Genomic DNA, 17,267 nt, shown 5'->3' with positions numbered 1-17,267 from the left:
CTAGCGATTATTCTCGTTTTATTTGGCTCTCTTGGCCTCCTGAAGAAAATACTGCCGCAGCTCGGCCCAATTTCAGTTGTTAATCACACCAGAAGTGGAGGAAAGGTGTTTAATTTCCTCCTTTATTAGCACAATGCTAATTATTTACATTTATCCTGTAGTGAGTGTATACATTTTCATACTTTTTCATTCTGGCCCCCCGTGGGAATCAAAACCCACAACCCTGGCTTTGCAAGCGCCATGCTCAAACAACTGATCCACACGGTTCATTCTATGAGGTAACATTGTATACTGGGAGTGGCAGAGGAAGGCGAAAAGGGACTGTGGGAATGCAAAAGGGGCCTTTTTGGTATTTTTAGATCACAGGGGTAGTTTTAGAGTTAGTTTTAGAGTTATGATGTCATGACTTGTCATGACTGATTTTGGAATTCTGACAAAGACCACACAGTGGATATATTTGAACATGTAGGCGTTGTCCTGCGGCATTCTCTTTCAACTAGCTTTGTCTATGGAGTAAAATTAACAAGGGTATTGCTTTGCCCAGCACGAGAGCCATTTTGATTGATCAGCGGACGGCACAATTATGATCTCCTGAGCACATATTTGCCCCCTCAACCCTACATTGTACTTTTCTCCGACAATGATTTTCAGGCTGCACGGATTGTGACATCCCATTATGATATTCAACATACGTCCTCCAAGGCATGCTCCTGGTTATTGTGTTCGAGCAGGTAGCTTTTGACTCGCTTTAGAAATCGACTGATTTTCCATTCGACCTTGGAACGGCCTGTGGAAAGCTCGGGAGAGGGAGATACCTCACTCAATTAACTCCTCTCCTCCACCTCATCCTCCCCTCAAACGAACACCTCTTTCATTAGGCTGTTTCGTTAATGGTACTTTAACACAGAGGTGCATTCTATGAAAGAGAAATGTACCATCCTTGTCTTTTTTCCGTGTCTTCTTTTTACTTGGAATCTAAAACCATTTCCCGTTATTTTATGCCGTGTGGGCAACGGCTGTAACCAGTTGATTTAATGTCACATTTGATGTATTAACCTGCAAAGTTTTTAAAGTATTCTTCTTGACCAGCTTTCTTAACTGCATACCCCTAAGTCATGAGAGGAGGTGTGCTTCAAAATAGTTTAGAAGTTAAACATATTTGTGAGAAAAATGTTTGTTAGGCTTTCGAAATGTAAGTTATTTGAACTTTTTTTTTCTCATTATTTTTAACAATCAAAGTAAATCATTTGACTCACTGGTTTAGTTTAACAATATCATTTCATTGTCCCTATTTTAGATTTGGACTATCAGTATTAAAATGTATGGGCCTGCATGAGTATCCACCATTGCCACAAGTTCAAGCCTTATCCGATACCAAATCCATACCTTTATTGATGGTTAATTACCATACAATGAGAGAGCATGTTTTGTGGTGACTTATTTTTGTATATCCCGAAGACTCCTTACTAAATAAAAGTGGAATTTGTGTATTTCCTCAACACACTCTGTGGCTCTTTCTCCTGTCCTCTCTCTCTCTCTCGCTCGCTCTCTCTCTCTCTCTATCTCTCTCTCTCTCGCTCGCTCTCTCTCTCTATCTCGCTCTCTCTCTTTCTCTCTCACTAGTTGCCTTGTGGTCAGTTACTTATTTCCACTTGTTTGCGGTGTGATTGATTGTAACTCAAGATCTTAGTAGAGTGCAGATAGCCTCAACAGGTAGCTCAATACGCCGCAATGGAACTAAAATTAGCAGCGCACAACACTATTCAAGGTAGGATCACATATTCACAGATGTGTGAGAGTGAGTCTCTTTACGTAGGATGAGGAAACATGATGCCAGCAAACTTTTAAATGGACCAACCCCCAGGCATACCTCATTTCTTTAATGGCCAATGATCAAGAAGAAGACACTTAGGATACTTAGCACCTTAGATTGAGGATGTATGCTAAACTGTGTGTTTGTGTCATGATGTATTGCTAATTACACATAAAATAGTTGTGTCTTATTAAAACCCCTTTCCCCTTCCCTTAATTACTCTGAATCGCAAAGACTTGGCAATTAGTTTTAGCCGCCCCAAAGACACTCTCCAAGTTCATTTTTTAGAAGTTGACTGTCAAACCTATATGAATATAAATAGAATGGCATTCTATTTCTGTGCTTATGCCCTCATCACCAGCATCCACTCGTTAAAGTAAACCTTGGTTCAGGTTGGGACATTAACTTGAAGAGGGAAGTTTTGAAGCTCAAAACTACGTTCCTAATTTGTAATGAAGTCCAATTCTTGAAAAGGATGTACCCACCATGGTATCCTCTCCTGCCAGATAACCAAAAGGATTGTTGGAAGGGAGCCACGACTGTTGTCAGCTGCACAGAGGCAGCGGCTGCTCAAAGCTGTTTCCAGCCTGATGTGTGTCTCATGAAACTTTAATGAAGAGAGTGAGTCAGAATAGGTGGCTTTTGCGAGAGGGAAGGAAAAAGATGCTAATTAGCCATATCATGATGGGAAGAGTGAAGCTTTAAGGTGTGCTTCAGCCTCACTGGTATGCCAACCGCATTGGTTCTGTGTGTCATATTAGTGCTTTAGCGTTAACTTAACCAAGGTAAAGCAATAGCCATTTTGGATGGGATATGTGCCCCAGCGCTCTCTGTAAAAGCCTTCTCTCGCTGTGAAAGAGAGTCAGCTTCCTGCTAAGAGCCTCAAGGGCCAGAAAAGCTGATGTAGGCCTTTGATTGTCTTTGTTTTGTTAAACGGAACATTTTTTGCTCAGGAGCGGGAGCTGCATTAGTTATCTTGTCTTGCATCTCGAAGAACAGCGAGAGGAGCAGTCCCCCTTTCTGATAGCAGCACTTTGTGGCACAGGCAGAGGAAGAGACAGGTTCATGTGGCAGAGACACATGCACACTCTCTTGTCACACCATCCAATATGCAGTTGTACACACGCTGAGATGCAGTTCAAACACTCAAAACACACCCCAAGTGTCAACTGTCTGAAAAATCTGTTGTGTTTTGTGTGACATTTTTAGAATGCAGAGCCTTGCTGAATATTGTGACTAGTGGTTATGTAAATGTTCAATCTCAATTTTCATCTTATTTGTATTATTTGAAGGTTTATGCAAAGTATAACTCGGATGGAATCAGAAAATAGTATTATGTCACTGATTAACTGTTTAGAACTTGACAATAGTATGAACGCAGTGCACGCATGCATACACATCTCACTATGTCACTTTCCCTTGCTCGCTCTCTATCTCTCTCTCTCTCTGTCTCTGTCTGTCTTGCTCTCCCACTCACACACACGTTCTTGTTGATTCTAATCTCCTATTGATTGTGATTATGTCTGCTGTCTTCCTTTAGCTCTCTCCCCCTCCCACTCCTCTCACTTGCACTCAATGAGCTCACAGCTATGGTTTCCTCTCGGTTTTCACAGAGGACCAACTGCCTGCTGGTTTCCCCACCATTGACATGGGCCCCCAGTTGAAAGTGGTAGAGCGAACTCGCACGGCCACCATGCTCTGTGCCGCCAGCGGCAACCCTGACCCAGATATCTCCTGGTTCAAAGATTTCCTGCCCGTCAACACCACCAACAACAATGGACGCATCAAGCAGCTCAGATCAGGTAGGGTGTCACTGCCGCCACCGGATATAAACCGGGAGTACTATTTTATATTTGCACCCCAATCCCTTCCGTTTCTGGTCTCTCGTTCACCTCCTCCTCCTCTTCTTCTTCTTCTTTGGCTTTGATTTAGTAGGTAATGGCATTGTTTCTACTGCTGCTTCCTCCTCCTCAACTGTGTGTGTCCTGGTGTGTCTCGTCTGTTCCTCCCACCCCTGCCTCCGGTTTTGTCATGGCTCTGTCGGTTATCTCTATGTTTGTTGCCGCTTCAGTCTGACTCTCTCATTGCTCACTGCTGTGACTGTTCTTCTGACGAGTTTCTTTTCTGTTGGTTTAGTTGATTACCTTTGACTGCCCCGGTGCAGTGTTGGACGGATCCATTCTCTTCTTTTGATTTCCTCAGTTTTTATCACTTGATTTCTCTTAAACGATTAATATTCAACGTTGGGCTTCATTCAGAACTTGCAAAGGAGCACCCATGGTTTTTTAGCAATTTAGTTGCTTTCTAAGACAGCAAGAGAAAATTTACTAACGGAGTGAACAGGCCGACATTTAGACAATTTCCTTTCTAATTCTTTTTCCTTTTGGTTGTGATTTAACAACAAAAGGTCCTTTCAAACTAACAGTTGTACTAAATCAGGAAAGAAAAGCTAACCTAACTTCGATGAAGGCAACTTTTCCTTCCGGAATGTTTTCCAGCCATAAGTAGCCACAGTAGTGTGTGAGACTTGTGTCTAGCTTTCCCAGTCCCTTGACTCTCTCTGGATATACTCAATGCTTTTCCGCGTAGACTCCAGCTTTCGCTTCCCTATGCCTGCGGCTTATTCCCAATATTTCCACATCCTGATCCCCTGAATATTCAAAGTTTCCTTTTGATATTGATATAGCATTAGACATTATATATGCTTATCGTTACTTAACTCGTAGTTTGGCGAGCAATATTTGCCAATAGCAAGCTGTTTAAGATTTCTCACTACTTCTGGTACACTTAGTCTTCTATGTTTGACCACCTGTCTTCCCAGATTCCACAGCTGTCCTTTGTTAAATTGTCTTGTTAACCCTCCTTTGCCTGTTGTCAACAGAAACTGTGTAAATTAACACTTTTTTATGTGCGACTTTCATTCTCCTGTGACGTAGAGTTGATAAAGATTTAACTCTGACAAAAAAAAAACCGATGTAACTAAACCTAAGGAATATAATCATATTTTTATGCTGTCTTTCTTCTCTCCGTATTTAAATCTACAGAATCCTTTGGTAAGTGCTTAGTTCTGAAGCACACTTCACTCCCCACTAATTTTTCTTCATGTTATAACTATTAATAAAATGCATGGCATGCATTTTACTAACAGTTAGTGTAGACACAAAGATAACCCTAGTGGACACACATATACTCCCCCCCCCCACCCCCCACAAAGTTTTCCTATAAGCCATACAGGCACCTTTTCAAGAGCACACACATTTCACCCAGCTTAAGCCCAATATATGCCATATCCACCACCTTTGTAATAGAACCTACCTATCTAGCCTCACTGTATGGTATCCTCTCACTCAATCACTCACCCACTCACCCACTTACCCACTCACTCAATCATGTAAAGCCTACTAGCATTATAGAGATTTAAGCAGATGTTTAACGATTACTATGAGGTCAAGCTAAAGGGTTCTAAGTCTCTTAAACGAGTCTCTTCCCTCTCATATTCCAACTCCTCCAAGCCTTCCCTTCAGTAGATGGTCTTCAGAAGCCATGCCACTTCCAAAATGGCTGCTCCCCTGAGGCACACCACTGCACAAGTTCTCTGACCTTCTCTGACCTATGATACCTTCCTATGATGAATCCTGTCTTTTTTTAACCAATAGAGTAGAGTTCTCTCTCTTTCTATCTCTCTCTCTTTCTTCTTTCTCTTTCCTCTAGTACTCATTATTTACGTACTCTGATAAATCTAATTTGATTCTTCTTCCAAAGCCCCCAGACTCTATCTTCTCGTACTAATGCTTCTTCTTTCTAATCTTATTTGCATTCATATTATCCACCCAGGTGGTACACCAATAAGAGGTAAGAGTGCTGAACTGACGTTCACAGAATGAACAAAGCAACTTCATTCTTGCTGTCGTCCCATCCATCCGCCCGTCCGCCTCCATTTTTGTCCTGTTTCCCGACTCCGAATCCCATTTAGTTCTCATTATCGACTTTCCTTTTTATTTGTCCTGTTCCGTTGACTTCATCCAATCTCCATTTTTTGTCTATGCTTTACTTCCTCCTTTGAATTTTGATTTGAAGAGCCTTTTTAAAAAAAACTCAGTTGTGATATGCTTGCTCTGGCTCAAAGAAGCATATCCAATGACAACTTATTTTTTTCGAACTCAAATTTTTATTTCATTTTTTTGTTTAATTTTTGGCCATAGCGACTCATGTGTCCCTCTTTTTGTCCAACTAAAACAACCAAACATTTTTCCCCCTTAGCTGCTCTTGTTCAGCACTAAAATGATGCACAGATGCTGTGGAATCACGCAGGCATGCTGAAGACAACATTGCCTTTCCTCTGCTTTTTTCTCCCAAAGAACTCTTTCTGTCTTTGCAAGTCTATTTTTTTTATTTCTTCTATTTGCTTTCCTCTCCTGTACCTTCTGTAAAAAAAAAAAAAAAAAAAAGCCCAAACAACTACTTTTTTGATAAAGTTTCTCCGGGTGCTTTTTTCTCTTTCACCTATTTTTCTTACTTTTATTGGGTTTGAAGGCTATTTTACTTTTTGACGTTTTTTTTATTCTTCAAGGTTTTGGGGAAGGCAAACAGTTGAGTCAGGCGAGGACCTGGCAGGTCCATTTTTGCCATTTGGGAGTTGGAGAGTGATTGATGCATAAGCCATTTTCCCCCTGGTCATATGACACCACACTGCGGATCCCATTGGTGGATTTTTATGGGTGTCTTTTGTAGCTTTCACAAGCTAACGCAGTCAGTGGTTGGTTGCCTTCTTGTCGGCTCAAGGCCATCATTTTGAATTTTGTCTTCTAATACAATTGCATTTTATTTTTCAGCTAAGGGTTGTCAAAAGGTTGTAAGTTGTGCCAACATACATTTCTTGCTCTTTGGAAAACATCTGCATGTCAAACATTTTGTGACAGAGGGTGATATATTTGTAATACGATATTATGATGAGTATTTTTTTAACATATCTCAGCGGCATTTTCCCCCCCCCGTTTTTTGTAAGTGCTGCATTTTTCTAACCAACTTTGACTGGATGAAGTCCTAAATCATTTGATTGATATTGGATCTGTGATTAAATATGGTAAAATTCATACCCAAATATATTGTTTTAATTGTCCTCCCTTGTTATGCTACTTTTGTATACTGTAAACCTCTTTTGTTTGATCCATGCTTCCTTGAAGCAGTTTCACTCATTCCCATATTGACAGTCCAGTGAAATGTTGTACATTGCAGGGCTTGCCCCTATCCCTCAAAGTCGAGCTATACTATGACATATTTTAACACTGGCCTTAAAGTTGAGTGCCTTTTTAGACCCTGCAACATGTATGTAGGTTTGTTTGTATCCCCTGATGTCAATAATGAGGTAAATGTTAAATATTAAATGTTTTTCCATGGTTGTTAAATGTCATTTTTTTCCCCTAAGATTTCTGTAGGCCTGACATTGTAGCAATCCGACTGCAACTATCCATGATTACTATAATTCAAATGTATTTTGTTAATAATGACAGAATAAACGTAATAAAGATGTCACACATTTAATACATCAGACTAGGGGAATGTTAGGGGAAAATCTGTCAAGTTACAAGAAGAATGCCTATTTGCTCAACAAATATGGTTGTGTTGGTCAATGGTAAAGTGAACTATCCTCTGCGCAAATGATCCCTACAGATACAAAAAATCCCTCTACGCTAGTTACAATGGTAGCCGATTTTACTCTGTACCCTCATCGATTAAAAAAAAGAGCAAGTCTAGGAGTGAGGGGGCCACAATGACATGTTGGCCCCTGAGCAGTCTAAAAGAGCAAGTCTAGGAGTGAGGTGGCCCCAATGACATGTTGGCCCCTGAGCAGTCTAAAAGATCAAGTCTAGGAGTGAGGGGGCCCCAATGACATGTTGGTCCCTGAACAGTCTTAAAGATCAAGTCTAGGAGTGAGGGGGCCCCAATGACATGTTGGTCCCTGAGCAGACTAAAAGAGCAAGTCTAGGAGTGAGGGGGCCCCAATGACATGTTGGCCCCTGAGCAGTTTTACAACAAGCACGTTTTTTTTATGTTTGTCAACTCAATTCAAAATGGCAGACACTTAACCAATGGTGTCCGGCACCTATCTTCTATTCCCACGCAGGGGCCCTCCAGATTGAGCAGAGCGAAGAGTCCGACCAGGGGAAGTACGAGTGCGTCGCCACTAACAACGATGGAACCCGCTATTCTGCCCCCGCCAATCTATACGTTAGAGGTAGGAAAGCAATGAACAAACAACAACGGTATTCATCTTTGGAAGAAAAACATTTTAGTGGTATATTATGGTACGGTATATTATAGTACAACTGGTGTTGGAACTGGGTAATTCTGGGTACTGGAGTTACTGATCCAGTCCAGAGGTCCATGTCCAATGAGGTGCTTGTAAGTATGGCTGTTTTGTTCTATTAGACCTACCTGCACTGATTTGAACCTGTGTGTTCTGTTTTGTGTTTTTCTGTTCTTTTTCCTAAGTCTAACTCCAATGACTTGACTGCTTGGTGTGTTAACCTACTAATTGACCTTTACTCCTAAATGTACCTTGAGGGGAAATGGGTGGACAATCCCTCCACCAATCCCCTCTATTCATAGTAGCAGATCCTCTCTGATCTTTCTGTTTCTCTTCTCTTTTGAGCAACATTGGAAGGACACCTTTAACTCTCATCTCTCTTTGTCAATACAGTATTAAAAGTGCTGAGATTATATTAAATAGTAATTGTATGTAGTTATCATTAAATCTTTAATTTTGACGCCAGGTTGAAAATTGCAACAACTTTAATGTCTATGCTAGTGTTGATAACATCAGCACATACATTTATTTGCTGATTTTCTTATAAGTGATAATTCATTGATAGGTATCACTGTGTATTCTGGCTTTCATATCACCTTCTTGAGCTATTACAAATCTTTATTCCAATTGTCATGAACTGTCTATGTGAAAGTCCAGTGGAATAAATGTTTTTGTGTGTTTTTTTATAAATTCTCTACTGATAAAATGAAGGTCTTATGTGATGCCGTGTGCATTGTTACCTTTTCATATAGATCAGTTGTTAAACGTAATGGATATTCGTTTTTTCATATTAAATGGAATACTTTTTCATAAATTTTGTATGAATATTTTAACTGGCAGCTGTAGGTATTTTTCTTTAAAAAACTAAGCTCTATGATTCTGTCCGAGCCTTGTGGTTTGCAGTGTCATCGCAGATCATCAATCTAAAACACAGTCAATGACAATACCTAGAATACTGAATAAAGAACTAATTAAAAAATTTTTATTGTGTGGAACAAACTTAAAGTGGATATTGACCAAATAAATGCACAGAGATGTCTTTCTGGATATCATATTATTACATTTTGTATTGCTCACATTTTCAACATGCAGAACATTTGTATGTAAAACCCAACCTGAGTATAGCATGTTAATCTTTAGCACTCGATATAAGCCAACCACATGACTGGGACAGGATTATATGATATGCTAAACATAGCAAATTATTTCAGCCCTCAAAATGCTTAACATTTTTAATTGGTGCTATAGGACCTCTGCCTCTAAACCAGGGTGTGAGGGCAATGCAGCGGACTCCCTGTCCCCATGTGACAGGAAGTCCTTCACATTTTTTACGTAGCAGTTTGAACGCCTTGAACATGGCCTTTTTACTCTCTCTGTGTCTCCCTTGTTTCCTTCTCCTTTCCTCATTTCATTGTGTTCTGCATCAAACCCCCTACATCCCTCAGAGCTGCGAGAAGGTTGGTGTGTTTTTACTTTTATACAAAACTGAAACTAAAGAAACTAATTTATTGCAACCGTCCAAAAACACAATTCTCAAGAATACAAATCAAATACATTTTTCTCTCTCAGTTTGTTCTCTTCTTGGTTCATTATCATTTTTATTACCGATAGCCTTGTATTACTACTGTTGTTTCTGCTGAGTTTCTCAGTTCATCTTTTCCATGAAGAATGCCCTTGGTCTTGGCTACGATGCTTGACTGTCCAAAAAGTGGTGCATGTCGTGGGAGGAAATGTGCATCTTCGGGGTGGTGGGAGGGTGTGGGATAATATTTGCATCTTCGGGGAGTATTTGCATGGTGACCTGTTTATGCTCAAGCTAGAGATCCCCCCCCTCCCCTCTGCTCTCAGCCCCACCCTCCCCTCTGCTCTCAGCCCCACCCCTGCCCCTTGCCCATCGGTGTCCTTAGCTTGTCAGTGTTCCTGCTTGGTTACTCAGGCCAACGGCGTGACAATGGCAGGTGGCACAAAAAACCTCAGCGGCAACATGAGCCGCAGCACCGGAGCTGGAAGGGTGTCCTCCATCACTGCAGGCTCCTGGAATGAAGCGCTGCCACGCTCTGCAGCCTGCCTAGCTAAGACTGGATGCACATTTTCCCTCTGTTGCTCTTCATCATAGTCTCAGAGAAAGACATGTTTTAAAAGCTATAAGCTAAATTCCCCTTTGTTATAATCAGTGGTGAGGTTTAGCGCTCAGCTGTTAGCCTTGTGAGATGTACGCTGCCTCTGCAAAGGATTTTTCCTACAGAGGCGTTCATGAAAGAATGATGTATTTGGAGCATTAGCTGCAAGACTTGACAAATGTAATGATATTCAAATTAGTATGATAACATTATGTCATGGGGGAGCAGGATCCAATTGGATATTAATTAAATATGAAGCGAGTGAAAAGTTGTATTTAATAATGCAAGTAGTAGTTTCTGAGATTCCTTGTCTCTGGAGAGGCACAATCTGCTTAGCAGAATGTGCTGTATCAAATGTGATGGCGGTTGAACGCATGAGCTAATTCTACATGTAGATGCAGGCTTTTAGCTTTAGCAAACAATGCTATTAGCAAACAATGCTATTTTAGCTAGCGCTCAGTTTTACATCACATCACGTTAATGCATATTAATGACCACATACTGCGGGAAAACCCAATGGCTCTCGCCATTACATTAGTCAAGGCTCATTTTTGTGCCCCATATTGGAGAGGAGCTTGTTTAATTTTAATTAAAAGTGATTGGGACGATGGGAGTGTTTCACCCTTTATTAGTATCACCGAGGTTCACCGCCAAAGCACCTGAGTGATTAATCTTTCCAAGGCGCATGGAAGAGCAAACAGCATTCCCCAAATTCTCCCACCATTACGCATCTGCGTATCAAAGGAGATCGGCATATTGGGACCTATATTCATTCTGAGTATTATAAGCAGTAACACTGACTTCGTTCCTTTAATCAAATTTCTCACTAGACATTTTTTTTAATCCAAACCCATTCCCCCTCTGTATCTGCCCCAGCCCCTGTCCCTTAAATATGCTTATCCTATATGGTGTGTTTGAATCGTATGTGGTTAACTAACTTAGTTAAACCTCAGAAAACGTTGTGATTTGTGTTGAGTTGCCTCTGCCTATCCCTGTCCTGTCCTGTCCTGTCCTGTCATACTGTTGCAGTTCCCCTAATCTGTCCTGTGACACTGTACATTTGTCCTGCCCTAGCAACTCTAGCTTAATAATAGCCAGTAGTGTTAATTTCCCAGAAACCCAACGCTGCCAGCCTAAACCTTACCTCCCTCCTGCCAGCCTAACTCTAACCGTCCTCCTCATGTTTGATATCTGTTTTTTTTGTTGTTACTATTTTTTCCCCTCTCAATCCTCCTCTCTCCTTCCCATTCCCAAACATGGTTGCCTCTAAGCCAGCTATGTGCTTGTGTGCATGACAGAGTCCAAGCCACCACGACAAGCTCCAACCTTTTACCTCATAATGGATGCTGTTTCTTTTCATTTTCTTTTCAATATCAAATTTGGATATGTTTTTTCTTGTTGTTTCTACTCGAACATGGTTATTTTGGAATGTGTATCCACTTTTTTGATCTGAGAAGCAGAGTTGCACTCTATTCCATGTACCGTAGTTGGATGTGTTCCCACCACGGGCCGTAGTATGTGTGATGTGAGAATGTGACGCGGCACATTTACTTCACATCAACTGGAAGAACGCAGCATTGAAGTTGTTCTCTTGTACACTTCACTCTGCCATGCTGTCGACGCTCCAGTTCCTCTGTGCTGTTCTCTTTATGTCTGTATGGATGGTGTCATTTGTGCATGGTGTTTGTGTAATCATTAGTCCGTAGCTAGTCGTCCCATCTTTGAGGCCTGGACTGTGTTAAATATATTACATTAGATATAAAAGTAAAATTTCGGGCAAGTTGTAAATGTAAATATTTTGTTATCCGTCTGTATACTGTAAACTTATGAGTCTCTTTTTTTCTCGGCCGTTGATGGGAAACCTTGGCCTTGTGCGGTTTGTACGAGTTGTTACCGCTGCCTTTTGTCTTTTGCAGTGCGCCGGGTACCCCCGCGGTTCTCCATCCCGCCCACGGACAACGAGATCATGCCTGGAGGCAGTGTCAACATCACCTGTGTGGCGGTGGGCTCCCCTATGCCCTACGTCAAATGGATGCTGGGAGCCGAAGACCTGACGCCCGAGGACGACATGCCCATTGGACGAAACGTTTTGGAGCTCACTGACGTCCGCCAGTCGAACAACTATACCTGCGTGGCCATGTCCACTCTGGGGGTCATCGAGGCGGTGGCGCAGATCACGGTGAAAGGTAACGCACGTTTACTTCTTTCTGTCATGTATTGTTGGTCTCAGGAAGAGGGTTCCTAAAGCCTGGGATGTGTTGACGCCAGCCTCAGTGGATTAGATGCTAGATTGAGAATCAGTGAAAGGCTTATCTCACAACCAGGGGAGTTAAACGCCAGAGCTCTATATCCCTGTTGGTGGTGTGTGTGGTTGTGTGCGTGTGCATGTGCGTGCGTGCGTGCAACATAGTGTGTATTGTTTGGTCTTCTCAGTAGGCAGGGTACTTATTGGAGTGTAATCATCTCCTCCAATGCATACCAGGGAGAGAGATTCCAGATTGTCGTCCTCGTGTACACACACCAACACACAGAAGTACACGCACACACACGGCTTTGTTTCTCCCAGACATAACAGAGGGATATTAGTCACAATATAACCAAGGCTGCCAGGAACTTCCCCCAATTTTACAATTGAGATGGCATAAAAAGAGAGTCCATCGCCCTCATATCTTTCGACTCGTGTCACTGGTGTAAGTATTAAAGCAATAAATTAACCCACTACATTATTTAAGAGATACACATTGGAATTCTCTGGTTAACAGAAGCTTCCGGGGCTTTTAGCCTTTTATCTGCTTAATAAGAGTTCAAATATGGTTATAATGCACTGATGTGGCATACAAATGCAAGGTAAAAAATGTATACACTGAGTGTACGAAACATTAAGGACACCTTCCTAATATTGAGTTGTACTCCCCCCTTTTGCCCTCAAAACAGCCTCACTTCATCTGGGGCTAACAACACCCGTGCCAATATATCCTTCAAACACCGGCTTCTCTGGTATTATCACTTAATTATACCATGGCTTTGTTGAATACTCCTTTCTGATTGGCTTGAAGGGCATTCTAGAGCATCCATTATTTCCCTATAAAGCACAGTATATTTGCACAGTAGAATTCACTGGCTATAGTTAATTTTTACATGTTTTGTTTGAGCTGCTTTTGAAAGCAAAAGTCAAATAGAAAACAGTATTGTTATTGTTAACTACAATTTTCATAATAGCAAGCTAGGACTGATGGTATTGTTAGCTAAACTAGCAAGTCTGTTTGTTTCATTACCACGGTAACTACTGTACCTATCTAGTGAACTTGGTAGCTACTTCAGTGGATGTTGAACCCATTTCTACCAGCAATGAACCCATTTCTAGTGGCAAATGTGTTAAATTATAGCCATGGTATAAAACATCATTCCTTATTTTACATGTATTTTTATTTCACCTTTATTTCACCTTTATTTAACCAGGTAGGCTAGTTGAGAACAAGTTTTAATTTACAACTGCGACCTGGCCAAGATAAAGCAAAGCAGTTCGACTCATACAACAACACAGAGTTACACATGGAATAAACAAACATACAGTCAATAATACAGTAGAACAAGTCTATATATACAGTGTGTGCAAATGAGGTAGGATAAGGGAGGTAAGTCAATAAATAGGCCATGGTGGCGAAGTAATTACAAAATAGCAATTAAACACTGGAATGGTAGATGTGCAGAAGATGAATGTGCAAGTAGAGATACTGGGGTGCAAAGGAGGAAGAGAAATAAATAAATGCAGTATGGGGATGAGGTAGTTGGATGGGCTATTTACAGATGGGCTATGTACAGGTACAGTGATCTGTGCGCTGTTCTGACAGCTGATGCTTAAAGCTAGTGAGGGAGATATGAGTCTCCAGCTTCAGTGATTTTTGCAGTTCGTTCCAGTCATTGGCAGCAGAGAACTGGAAGGAATGGCGGCCAAAGTAAGAATTGGCTTTGGGGGTGACCAGTGAGATATACCTGCTGGAGCGCGTGCTACGAGTGGGTGCTGCTATGGTGACCAGTGAGCTGAGATAAGGCGGGGCTTTACCTAGCAGAGACTTGTAGATGACCTGGGGCCAGTGGGTTTGGCGACGAGTATGAAGCGAGGGCCAGCCAATGAGAGCATACAGGTCGCAGTGGTGGGTAGTATATGGGGCTTTGGTGACAAAACAGATGGCACTATTTATAGTCTAACCAGACACCTAGGTATTTGTAGTTGTCCACATATTCTAAGTCAGAACCGTCCAGAGTAGTGATGCTGGACGGACGGGCGGGCAGGTGCGGGCAGCGATTGGTTGAAGAGCATGCAGGCCACGGAAGGAAGAGTTGTATGGCATTGAAGCTCGTCTGGAGGTTACTTAAGTGTCCAAAGAGGGGCCAGAGGAATACAGAATGGTGTCATCTGCGTAGAGGTGGATCAGAGAATCACCAGCAGCAACAGCGACATCATTGATGTATACAGAGAAGAGAGTCGGCCCGAGAATTGAACCCTGTGGCACACCCATAGAGGCTTCCAGAGGTCCGGACAACAGGCCCTCCGATTTGACACACTGAACTCTATCAGAGGAGTAGTTGGTGAACTAGGCGAGGCAATCATTTGAGAAACCAAGGCTGTTGAGTCTGCCGATAAGAATGTGGTGATTGACAGAGTCGAAAGCCTTGGCCAGGTCGATGAATACGGCTGCACAGAAATGTCTCTTATCGATGGCGGTTATGATATCGTTTAGGACCTTGAGCGTGGCTGAGGTGCACCCATGACCAGCTCTGAAACCAGATTGCATAGCAGAGAAGGTACGGTGGGATTCTAAATGGTCAGTAATCTGTTTGTTAACTTGGCTTTCGAAGACCTTAGAAAGGCAGGGTAGGATAGATATAGGTCTGTAGCAGTTTGGGTCTAGAGTGTCTCCCCCTTTAAAGAGGGGGATGACCGCGGCAGCTTTCCAATCTTTGGGAATCTCAGACGATACGAGAGGTTGAACAGGCTAGTAATAGGGGTTGCAACAATTTCGGCAGATCATTTTAGAAAGAAAGGGTCCAGATTGTCTAGCCCGGCTGATTTGTAGGAGTGCAGATTTTGCAGCTCTTTCAGAACATTATCTGGATTTGGGTGAAGGAGAAGCTGGGGAGGCTTGGGCGAGTTTCTGTGGGGGGTGCAGGACTGTTGACCAGGGTAGGGGTAGCCAGGTGGAAAGCATGGCCAGCCGTAGAAAAATGCTTATTGAAATTCTCAATTATAGTGGATTTATTGGTGGTGACAGTGTTTCCTAGCCTCAGTGCAGTGGGCAGCTGGGAGGAGGTGCTCCTCTTCTCCATGAACTTTGCAGTGTCCCAGAACTTTTTTGAGTTTGTGCTACAGGATGCAAATTTCTGCTTTAAAAAGCTAGCCTTAGCTTTCCTAACTGCCTGTGTATATTGGTTCCTATCACGGGGGCTATCGATGCTAATGCAGAACGCCACAGGATGTTTTTGTGCTGGTCAAGGGCAGTCAGGTCTGGAGAGAACCATGGGCTATATCTGTTCCTGGTTCTACATTTTTTAATGGGGCATGCTTTTTTAACTTCTATGGGCTAGGTGGGACGCTAGCATGGTTGGTTAAGGCATATTGAGCAGGGCTAGAGGCTCTACAGTGAAATAAGACAATAATCACTCACCAGGACAGTAATGGACAAGGCATATTGATATTAGGGAGAGGCATGTGTAGCCGAGTGATTATAGGGGTCCAGTGAGTGGTTGGGCTGGCTGGAGACACGGCGATTCAGACAGCTAGCAGGCCAGTGCTAGCAAGCTAGCAGAAGGGCCTTAGAGGGACGTCGCAACGGAGAAAAGTCTGTTTTAGCCTCCTCGGGCGGTGATGTCGATAGACCAGTCGTGATGGATTAGTAGGCTTCTGAGTAGCAGAGGGGTCCAAGTCCAATTGGCAAAATAGGTATAGTGGCCAGCTAGCAGGCTGGCAGATGGGGGATTCTGGTTCGGAGGTAAATAAAAATACTTTAGGAAAAAACAGATCCACACCACATTGGGTGAGGCGGGTTGCAGGAGAGTATTTTGAAGTTGAGGTTTAGAAAAATATTAAAAAAAGAAATGCGAAGAAAAAGATAGAAAAATAATTATTCATGGGACACGACAAGACGAAGGACAAAGACGTCTGACTGCTACGCCATCTTGGATAGAAATACATAGAACGTATAGCACCTCGTTGATTATCCCTTGCATATATATGTTATCTGTTTGTTTTTCCAGCATTACCCAAGCCTCCCGGCGTTCCCGTGGTGACGGAGCGCACGGCCACGAGCATCACGCTGACGTGGGACTCAGGCAACCCTGAGCCTGTCTCCTACTACATCATCCAGCACAAGTCCAAGTTCTCAGAGGACACATACAAGGAGATCGACGGCGTGGCCACCACTCGCTACAGCGTGGGCGGCCTCAGTCCTTACTCGGACTACGTGTTCCGGGTGCTGGCGGTGAACAACATCGGGCGTGGGCCGCCCAGCGAGGACATCGAGGCCAAGACGGCTGAGCAAGCGCCCAGCACTGCGCCCAGGCAGGTCAGGGGTCGTATGCTCAGCGCCACCACGGCTATTATCCACTGGGACGAACCAGAGGAGGCCAACGGGCAAATTATGGGCTACCGTGTCTACTACACCATGGACTCTGCCCAGCAAGTCAACACATGGGAGAAGCAGATAGTGCGTGGATCAAACTTCCTCACCATTCAAGGCCTCATCCCCAACAAGACCTATTACATTAAGGTCCTGGCCTACACGTCCGTGGGTGATGGACCTCTTTCTGCAGATCTCCAGATCATAGCCAAGACGGGAGGTAAGATTTGTGTGTGGCCTGTGTGTGTTTTTGTGGACCAAAGCCTTTAAATTGACAATTATGTTAACTGTATATGAGTTGGGCTATACATTCTTGTAGGAGCTGAAGCTCCGCAATCTGTGAGTTATGAGTAAACAAACAAATCATCTAACTCTACAAGGGAGAGAATATCAACGGGCTAATTTGACAG

At 42.8% G+C, this 17,267-nt stretch overlaps 1 protein-coding gene across 47 annotated transcripts in view; it reads left to right on the top strand.

The window, feature by feature from the left end:
* LOC106608606 (receptor-type tyrosine-protein phosphatase delta) overlaps positions 1-17,267 on the top strand; it is a 656,301-nt gene that overhangs the window by 560,483 nt on the left and 78,551 nt on the right. For 25 of the 47 annotated variants that reach the window (XM_045721640.1, XM_045721639.1, XM_045721661.1 and 22 more), the window contains 7 exons: positions 3,427-3,615; positions 4,858-4,866; positions 5,648-5,665; positions 7,938-8,048; positions 9,566-9,577; positions 12,157-12,426; positions 16,496-17,077. In XM_045721640.1, coding sequence (XP_045577596.1) covers positions 3,427-3,615; positions 4,858-4,866; positions 5,648-5,665; positions 7,938-8,048; positions 9,566-9,577; positions 12,157-12,426; positions 16,496-17,077 — 1,191 coding nt within the window. The remainder of the gene's footprint in view (positions 1-3,426; positions 3,616-4,857; positions 4,867-5,647; positions 5,666-7,937; positions 8,049-9,565; positions 9,578-12,156; positions 12,427-16,495; positions 17,078-17,267) is intronic. The other 22 variants (XM_045721669.1, XM_045721665.1, XM_045721663.1 and 19 more) reach the window with 5 other exon arrangements.

The sequence above is a fragment of the Salmo salar genome, chromosome ssa07 (assembly GCF_905237065.1).
Source record: "Salmo salar chromosome ssa07, Ssal_v3.1, whole genome shotgun sequence".
NCBI classification, from domain to species: Eukaryota; Metazoa; Chordata; class Actinopteri; order Salmoniformes; family Salmonidae; genus Salmo; species Salmo salar.
The sequence above is the reverse complement of the archived record's forward strand: the minus strand, read 5'-3'. Positions and strand labels throughout refer to the sequence as shown.